The 10,075-nt window shown below is 49.8% G+C and overlaps 1 protein-coding gene across 1 annotated transcript in view; it reads right to left on the bottom strand.

The window, feature by feature from the left end:
- Positions 1–8,165, bottom strand: part of PODXL (podocalyxin like) — a 95,414-nt gene extending 87,249 nt beyond the window's left edge. Inside the window, exon 1 of the mRNA XM_074975708.1 lies at positions 7,702–8,165. Within this exon, the coding sequence (XP_074831809.1) occupies positions 7,702–7,744 (43 nt within the window). The 5' untranslated portion in view covers positions 7,745–8,165. The remainder of the gene's footprint in view (positions 1–7,701) is intronic.
- Between the last annotated feature and the right edge of the window lie 1,910 nt (positions 8,166–10,075).

Genomic DNA, 10,075 nt, shown 5'->3' on the forward strand with positions numbered 1-10,075 from the left:
CGTCACAAGATTCTGTAACATGCCTATTACACAGCTGCAGTCAGGGAAGGAAAACCTAAGTGACTTAGGTACCCCAGGACCTTAGCAATTCAATGAAGCTAAACAAACAAGGGCACCATTCTGTAGCAAACAGGAGACTAAGCGACAACTGCTGTGGGACGCACAGGATTCACAAGAAGGAGGATGGAAACAATAGAAGCCCCAGAGCTATCTGCATCCCTGTCAAAGAAAATAACAAGAGGGTTGGGTCATGGACTCTTCTCGAAGGAAAAAGTAGGTACTGCAGAAATTTGGAAAGAATATCTTGGGACGGAAAAGTGGCTAATTATGGAAGATGTTACCTAGGGCAGCAACAGGTATAAATAGGTTCTTAGAAAAAAAAAATGTCAAGGCCAAGGAAAAAAGTCATCAGGGTTCCAAACAAATGAGCAGAATGAGATGGCGCCAGACATTTACACATGCATACTCAGAGTCTGTATCTTGACGGGATCTGTTCCCTGCTTCCTTCAAATTGTTCACTGTCCCAGGATGTTTGGAGTTTGGCTGACCTGAACTTAGCCTTGAGCAGCATGCGAGACAGTCAGATATGTTGGAGGACTTTGCAGCCCTGTATGTCATTAGCTCCGAGCAGTCTAGAGCCTAGGACACCCAACAGAGCCGTTTTGATTGCCCCATGCAATCAACCCCCTCCCGCCCGGTCACGGAGACTGAAGTTCACAGCAAGAAAGGGAGTGGTATGCAAGTACTCAGCTCAGGAGATGAGAGTAGTCTGAGAAAGAACCAGCTGGAAGGTAAAACAGAGCGAGGTTAGGAGCGGTAAGGCACATGGGCACAAAGACAGAACCCAGGTTCTCCTGTGCCAGAAGCACAACCGAGGTCTATTTGACGCAGAAGCTGTAGCTGGACCTGTAGCTGGACCATACCAAGTCCATCCAGCAGAGGGCAGCACCACATGCTAGTGAGGCCATTTGAATGACCTCAGGGAGGGTGGGAGGAAGAAGAATAGCTCAGTGGCTTGATCATTAGGTTGCTAAACCCAGCCCTGGTAGCTCAGTCCCTGAGGGGCCCCCTTAGGGACCTGGGGCAAATCTTCCAAAAAGAAACACTAAGGATGGTGCTTGGGAATGCCAAGAGGGCAGGGACTCCATGACCTCCTCAGGTCCCTTCAAGCTCTGCACGATGCATGTCTCCATTTATTATCATTAGCTGAATTGGCTGGCTGGCACCTTGCCCCCAGAGCCCTCCAGGATCAGAGCTGGCCCTGACAGGGCAGCACTTACCTCCGCTGCCCTGAGTGCTAAAGGGTGTCCCATGGGAGATGGAGCTCACAGCCTGCCTCAGCATCTCCTGCTCTGTCAGAGCCCAGTCAAGCTCTGCATGCAGCTGCAGTTCCCCCTCACCAGATGACATAGGAGCAAACTGACAGCATAAGCAGACAACCTGGGACACTGGACAGCACCTGGCCAGGGACAGAGGCTCTTCGTGGGGCGAGGAGCCAAATTCAGAGCTGCTGCAGGCAAACAGAACAGCAGCCAAATTGTTGGAGTGCCTCAGAAGGATGGGGTCCACGCTCACACCAGAGGGGGCTGAGCCCTGCAGGAGCCAGCCAGAGGGTGTACAGCCAGCAGCCTCCTTCTTCCCAATCCCACAGATGTCCCTCTGACCCAAATCAGTGGGGCGCTGAGGCACCAATTCTCCCCACACATCTCCCCTCATGCCCACAGGGGTCCCCCCCAGAGTAGATAGTGCTGAATCCCCTCACTATTATCTTCTGTGCAGTGCCCTTGTGCCCATATGCCCCCATCTCCCTCCGTGCACATACAGTGGGTCCCTCTCAAAGGATCCACACTGACACAGGGAAAGGGAGCACCCCTGGGAAGTAACTCCCCAGTACCAAGCCTCCTGCAGGTCTCAAGAGCAGCAGGATGTCCAAGGTTGGAGGGGGTCTCACTCCCCGGCTCTTGCAGGATATCAATACTGTGACTGTAATCTTGCATGGATTTCAGGCCTAAGAGATCTGACTAACCCAAAAAAACATCCTCTGCTTGCCACAAACCCCATGCACACAAGCCCCACTGAGTTTATGCCACCACCGAAGGGGCGAGAGCCCCAAAGCTGTACCAGAGCTTCCAGCCAGGTGCCAAGCTCATGCAATGTTAAGAACACTGCAGCAGTCTTGCTTCAGCTGCTGGCAGAAATAACAGTAACAATAATACTTCAAAGAACCCCTCTGGAATTAAAAATAAGCCACAATGTTGCACTGCTGCAGATAATAGACTCGGAGACTCATGGATCCTTTCTTCCACGGTGTCCAGGCGCTTTGCAATTCATTAATTAAGCCTCTAAATAGGTCTGGTAGGGGAGGCACCATTCCTGTATCCATTTCACTATTTGGGGGATCAGCTGCATGGCATCATTTCAGGAACTTGCCGAAGGTGACGCTGGGGACAGAATGCCGGAGTCTCAACTCCCAGAACGTTCACCTCCCCAGCCTGCCTTGTCCACGCTAAGATTTCAGAGAGTGGTTCTCAAACTTTACATCTCTCTATTAATCATTTTACAATGCATATACATCTCTGTATTAATCATTTTCAGATGAGTTAGATCATCTTCATACAAGTCTCTCTAGATACAATCTTCATTTTCATGCAACTTTGTAGTAAGCCTTTTGTTGTGTATCTCTCTATTTTCATCTTACTTAGAGACTTTTTACAATTTTGGTGTTAAGGTAACAAAAATGTCTGCCTACCAGATGAGATCTCTCCCCTTTGACGTAATTGATTGCCCTGTTGAGTGACGGAGGTGTGGGTGGAAAGGCTTGAAAGGCAAGTACCCCCATGCGACAGTTGCAATGGTTGGAGAGGGGATGGAAGCCAGATCCAAGAGTAATGACCTATGCAGCTGGCTCACTAAAATAAGACTGGACATATGGACAGCCACCAATATCTGTTTTAGAAACACTCTTTTTGAAGAGGGGCAGCATTAAGACAACACCCAGAAGAAGGTGCCACAGATTCTGCATATGCATGAACTAATGCATGAGTAATTCTTATGCATGTGTATGAAAGGAAAACCACATCTCTTGCAACCTCAAGATCAGCAGGATTTCCAAGGTTGGGGGTGGGCTCACCCCCCTCCTCTTGCGGGGGGGTAATCGATCTCTTGACTGCAAGGACATCTTGCAGGGGGACCCCAAGTCTCATCTTGTCAACTGACCCAGATTGGCAGAAGCCCAGCTCCACCCCTTCCCCAGCTAACTCACCTGATCAGTGAAGTTAAGGGGAGCAAACAGTCAGTAATGACAGTAAGACGGAGTGCGCTTGTGTGTGTGAGTGAATGCATGAGTGTAATAAATCATATGCATATGATAAAGTCATGACTGATAAATGCATTACCAATATATGCAGCACTTGCCTTCTCTTCCTGCAAAAGATCCTGCATTATTCTTTCAAGTACAACACACAGACCCACATGAGAATTGCTGAGGGTTTCGGTGGACCGCTTAACGTTTTTCCCAAATGTTTGTTCCGTTAGCTAACTATTGCAAAGCGCTTTGAGTGCAAATGCTATACTAAAAAGCCGTTAATAATAATTGTTAAAGTTTTTGTTCTATAAACAAAAGCACATAACTCATATTTTAATATCAATAGGGGTCTCTCTCCCCCAGCCACAGGAGCTGCAGGGATGAGGCTGGGAAAAAGGACCATTCACCCCCAAGCAGCTGCAGCCCTGCACTCAGGAAAAGTCGATGCCATTTTCTCTAGACACGGAAATACAGCACACCCTAAATTCCTCCCATTGCCTCTTCTCACCCCACTGCCATCTCCCAGCTACCTTCTACTGCCCCCCTACAAGCCCAGCACCTCATGTATCCACTCATAAGCCCACCTTATATGTGAGGGGCTAGGCACCTAATCAGTGGAGCCATGCCTGCGTGCCATTAATTAGGTGAGCAGCTCTTCTTTCCACGTATGGCCACCCGGGTGCGAGCCTTAGAGGAAACTAGCCGTGGCCCGCCTGAAGGGAGCTCCTGTACCACGGGTGATGCATAGATGGACTACAGTTTGACAACCTCTGACTGAATGTGTTACTTAACACCTGCCTGCTAGTGAGCTAAAAATATACCTCTCCCTCCTAGTGTAGCCCTACCCCTGAGCTACACCTGCCTTGACCACAATCCCCTCCCAGCCTCGCAAGGAGAACCCAGGTGGCCTCGCCCCTCTCCTTATGAAGCCATAATGGACATCTGAATAAAAAGCAAGATTACTCAGTGTTGGCAGTTCAAGCACAGACCCTGAGACCAAACCAACCCTTGGCTACTTTGGAATTGTTGTCGCTCTGGGACGGAAGGTGTTTTAGAGACCCAAACTCAAAATTATGGGACTGTGATGGCTTTAGATTAGGCATACAGCTGGCATCTAGGGAACAGCAGGTCTTGCCATTTGAGCTAAAGATTATTTGGGGCTTTTGTTCTTTTTATCCACCCTCAAAATTCAGGAGTCAAATTTCTACTCCCAACTGAACCCCCGTATAGCCTAACAAAATGTAAAAATCTAATAAGTGCCCTGCAAACATTCTGAAATAGACCTGCTCCTTGCTGTTGAGGTCAGTGTCCCCTGTACGCTGTGCACCTGGGAGAACTCAGGAGAGAGTCAAATGCCACTCAGCTGATTAACAGAGTGCCCACCGCCACCCACAACTGGCAGCATGTGTTTCCAGTGTTGGTGCACATCTCATGTGTCTCGGCGCACATAATAAAACTGATTCTACACATAGGTGGAAAAAATTACGAGGAACCCTGATGTCCTTGATCCTTAAGGTTTTTGCTCAGGCAGTTAAATGCAGTAAAACCTCAGACTTACAAACTGCTCTGTCGACCACACACCTCATGTGGAACCAAAAACATGCAAGCAAGCAGCGCACACAAATACCAGACAGTACTGTTTTAAACATAAACTACTACAACATGAAAGGGATCTGACAAGGCAAGGAGCCTTTCTGTGCTTGTTGCATTTAAATGAAGGGGGTTGGAAGCAGGATTTTATTTCTGCATGGCCAAGTTTCAAAGCTGTATTAAACCAATGCTCAGCTGTAAACTTTTGAAAGAACCGTAACACCAGGTTGGGAGTTAGGAACATTTCTGAGTTACAAACCACCTCCATGCACGAGGCGCTCATAAGGCCAAGATTCTACTGCGTGGCAAAATGGGCCAGATCCTCAGCTAGCATGAAATGGTGTAATCCACTGGGCAAACTGAAGACAATATACGGGAGGCCCAATCTGGCCCTTTAAAAATGCCTGTCTACACAAGTATAAAAGTATCGGGAGCCAACTTATTTCAAACCACAGCAGCAGTAGCTTTGGGAAGGAGACACCGTTATACAAAAGTGGATAAGGAGCCCAAAAGAAATCACTTGATAGATCACACAGCAGGGTCACCAGAATACCTCTTCACCCACTCATCTGCCCAAAGCATGGCCCTAAATCTAACCTCTTCCTACAGCTCAAAAGGGATTTGACTCAAAAACCTGGTCCGGGTGAGTGGGGGGTACATCTTCCAAGACATTACTGGGCTAGGATCCGTCTGGTGTAAAATGCAAACAACCGCACTGACTTCAGTGAAATTACTCCTGATTTACACCAGTGTCACTGAGATCAGAGTTTAAGCAACAAGAGAAATTAATTTCACAATGGCTCTATCCACAGTTGTGCCAGCCCGATGTCCCCGCACCTGTAATCTCAGGATTTGTCTTCACTGTGGGAAAAAAAATATGTTCTTTTTAACCAGGAGGTAACTGCTAAAAGCAGGAACTATTCTGAGGTAAAAACACAGTGAAGACAAGACACTTTAGTTTTAGTAGGAGTTTAAACCTGCTAAGCTCAAGACCTCTGCCTGAGGTAGACTGTCACTGCCCTTTTAACTCAGGATAGTTTCTTCAACATAAAAATCAAGGCTCTTTCAGCAGCGAGAGAAAGCGCTTGGATGGGCAGAGAGTTCATTGCTAGGCATCAACTAGCACAGGACTGGCCTAACTTTTTTCTCCCTCCTTTCTCCCTCTTAACGTCAAGAAATATTCCAATCCTTCCCAACCCTCACCCTTCCTTTCATGTACAACAAAGAGAGGAACTCTCCTTCCGAGTATTTTTCTTTTAAAATAGTTCATGCTAGGAGTGCATTTAAACACACCCTTCAGATGAGAGGTACAGCCGAGGTCTGGGTGGCTTGGAGCCAGGAAAGATCCTACAGAAATTGTCACAAGAATCTGGCTAATAAAGCCAAAGTCCTGGATGAACCCAAGTCTGGATTATTAATTCCTCTCTCCAAATTCTCTTGTGCAGGTGTCCTGATTCCAACTCTTTCCACACCAGTTTAAGTCTGAGTAAGCAAACAGGTGCTGTACCTCTAACAACACACAGGGAGTCAGTAGGTCTATTTCTGGCTCTGCCACCAACTGGCTGTGACCTATGGTTAAGTTGCTTTTCCTGTTTCCCCTACTATCTGTCTTTTTCCATTTACACTGTAAACTCTGCAGGACAGGGATTGTCTCTCAGGGCTTGTCTGTTACAGGGCTGCAAAGAGTGAAGCTCTAACACTTAGATCTTCTCTCCCATGGGTGTAGGTACTCCACTTCCCAGAAAGGCAGTAGCTATGTGGACAGGAGAGGCGCTCCCATCTACGCAGCACTGCCTACACCAGGAGTTCAGCTGGTATCACTGCATCACCCAGCGGTGTGGATTTTCCACAGCCTTGGACCAGGCAATTATAAGGAGATTGTAGTGGGTACCAGAGCTGTGTTTGTACCACACCTAACACAGCGGGGTCTGTGTTGGTTGGCAGCTGCAGGCATACTGCAATAGAAATTAAAATAACAATTCCAGCCAAAGCAGGGGAGTGGTACCAGTATGAACTGGAAGGGGTGCATGATCCCAATCAGGAGTTCCTTTATTTCCTCCTCTAAGGTGCTGGGCTGGGCTGTTAAACAGCTGTTCCATTCCACCCTGGAGAGGGCTGCATTTCAGCATGGGGTAAATTGATGCCTGTAACAATTACGGAGTAAGGGCGTAAAGTGCTTTGGATTCCCCTGGGATGGAGAGCTCTCGATAGCTGCCCGGTATTACTACGCAGACAGGCTCCCCTGTGTTCATCCTTTTGTCTAGCTGGGCCATCTCCACTTCAAACTCAGCAAAACCAGGCGTGTCTGCCGGATGCGCAGTGCACGGCAACAGCTTCTCCGGCTTCAGGACAAGAAACATCCCTTGCTTGTTCCTCCATTTCCACTTGCTTTGCTCCCAGGGAAGAGATCAAAGACGCCCCTCTGCACCTGGGGTGCACCCTGCCCTTCACTCCCCCTTGGCTGCCCTGGGCCCATGGTGCCTACCCGCTCGGGGTGCTATGGTCTGCGAAAACACAAGCTAGTTTCTGCCCCAGGAAGCCGGGTTCAGAGGCTCGCCAATGTGCCGGGAGACCCCTTTCGCCACCAGGCTGCTGGTTCAGCTCTGGCTTGCATCAGCAACCACCCTTTGGTGGCATCTGTGCAATGAGTTGCTGGGTCTCAGCCTGGCTCCCCTCTGGAGGGGAGGGCCCCATCCCTGCAGTTAGCCCCAGCACTCAGCTGCTGTTGGGGATCCCCCCGCCCCCGCCGGTTGCTGGCCGGACCCCGTTGCCCCCCGAGGAAGGGGCACGTTATGAGCGGCACTTACCCTCGCAGCACAGCAGGACGAGCAGCAGGAGCGGGCTGCGCATGGTGCCTGGCGGGATCTCCGAGCGAAGGTCTCCCCCAGCCCCGCGGCCACGGGGCTGGCTCCTCGAGGTGCGCTCCCGGGGCCCGGGCGGTGTCACAAGCGCCCGCCGCCCGCGGAGCCGGGGCTGGGCTGGGCGCCGTCCCCGAGAGCTGCTGGGCGTTCAGTCCTCTGCAGCGCGGCTCGGCTCGCCTCGCCGCGCCCCGCTTTGCACGAGCCTTGGGGGCTTCGCTGGTGCCTCGCCCCGGGCGCGGAGCCTGGCTCCGGGCACCTCGGCTGCCCCTGCGCCCGGCGCTCCGGCGCGGCTCTGCTCCCCTCCCTGCCCCGCGGCTCTGCGGCTCCCCCTGCCGGCGCCCAGGCGCGCTCCGCCGCCGCCTTTGTGCAATGCTGCTGCGGCCGCCGCTGCCCGAGGTAGCCCTGCGGGCTCCCAGCCTGGGCACCTCTCACTACTCCCGTGCGGCGGAGCCAGGGGAGAGCGATTGGTCGGCTTCGCCTAACCCCGCTTCCTGAATGGCTGGCTCCCAGCGCGGCCGTGATTGGCCACAGCGGCGGCCTGTCGGTTGCAAGTTCCACCCTCCCACTCGCTGAATTTTGGAGGCTGGTTTCTGTTCTTTCTCCCCAGTTCGCATGGGTGCGGTGGGGAGGAGGCAGGAGGGATGCAGGAGGCGCAAGGCTCTTTTAATCCTCCCCTTGCCCCACTGTTCACTTTCCTTTGGTAACAAGTATCACAGGGGTCGCCCTGGTAGTCCGTATCTGCAAAAACAAGGGGAATTCCTGTGGCACCTTACAGACAGATATTTTTGGAGCCTGAGCTTTCCTGGGCAAAGACCCACTTCATTGCAATGCAGCTAACAAAGTGGGTCTTTGCCCAGGAAAGCTTGTGGTCCAAAAAACCTGTTAATCTATGAAGTGCCAAAGGATTTGTTGTTTTTCCTTTGATAGTGGTATAAAAGGCACAGAGGGACTATGGGGGCTCGAAGGGGGTCTTTGGCCGCAAAAGCTTATGCTGCAAAGTGGCTGTTAGTCTGTAAGGTGCTGCAGGACTTCTTGTTGTTTTTGAAGATACAGACTAACTCGACTACCTCTCTGATATATGAGGGCTGGGGTTGGTTCCACATTGAACGGCTGAAATGCTATGAAAAACCTAATCAAATTTTATGTAGGGTCACAGCTGCAGATTGAATTATACCCACAATAGGATTTAGCCTGCAAGCTCCCTGTGGCAGGAACTTTTATTTCTGTGTCTGTGCGAAGGGGGAGGGAGGGGTCCTGTGTCAGGGTCCTGAGTGCTAATAATAAGAACGGTAGTCCATCGATCCGATGATGACAAATCTGTGCAGATCGTCTGTTATTGGTCTCATGGTGTGCCCTCTGGTGACTGTATAAGCCAATTCTAGAGGTGCACATTTTGCAGCAGATCGTGCATGGGAAGTTCGCAATCAGTGGGTTGTGCATTGCTGGTGCTCTGTGACGTCGTTCGCGTGCCTCTTGTAGACACTGGCAGCAATCTTCCTCAAAGGCAATGCAGATATTTCTGGGTGCTACTTGCAGTGCAAATAACAAAAATAATGTGCATGTTGAAGTGTCCATTAACTGAGGTCCGGAGACAGCCTCCATCCCGCTTTGTGCAAAAGTCCGCCTAGTTGAAATGAGCAACAGCTTTGAGCAAAGGTAAATCACACAGTACTTCTAAGGATAACCCAAACCACATGGCCCTGGCACAGTGAGACACTCGGAAGCACCCAAAATGCTATTCCTAGACCTGGAGGCTTTTTTTTAGAGCACTGATCCATCTAGGGTGGACAGATGTTCTTATCATTTTGGCACTGTTCCAGCATAAGAGGCTTTGTCTCATATATAACTGTACCCTCCTGAAAGAAAAGTGTCCCTGTTTTTCATGCCCGTCTTCCTCTTGATCAAACTCCCTGCCCCCAAATTGCATCTGCAAATATCACTTTCCTAAACAACTTGGATTTGGACATTTTTAAACACACATTTTTATTGATCTAAAATAAACAATATGTAAAAAAAAAGCCATAAGTCTGTGTTGGCTTCATGTGGTGCTGCTGGATGGTTTTTATGTAATATTTAGCAAAGGAGTAACTTGGTGCTCACAGGAGACTAGAAATGAACTTAGACATTTCCACTGAATGGTCCCTTTTCTCTGTGAAGCCCAGACATATCCCTTATGCGTCCAATGATAATTTGGATTTGGTGGCTTCAAAGGTTAAATTAAGGACAGATGTCCAAAAAATCAGCCAGTGCTAGATAGCCTAAGGTTTGAGAATTTGTTTATTTTAATATGAAGAGACAATGAAGCATCACCCTGCAGTAT

The sequence above is a fragment of the Carettochelys insculpta genome, chromosome 1 (genome assembly GCF_033958435.1).
Source record: "Carettochelys insculpta isolate YL-2023 chromosome 1, ASM3395843v1, whole genome shotgun sequence".
Classification (NCBI taxonomy): domain Eukaryota; kingdom Metazoa; phylum Chordata; order Testudines; family Carettochelyidae; genus Carettochelys; species Carettochelys insculpta.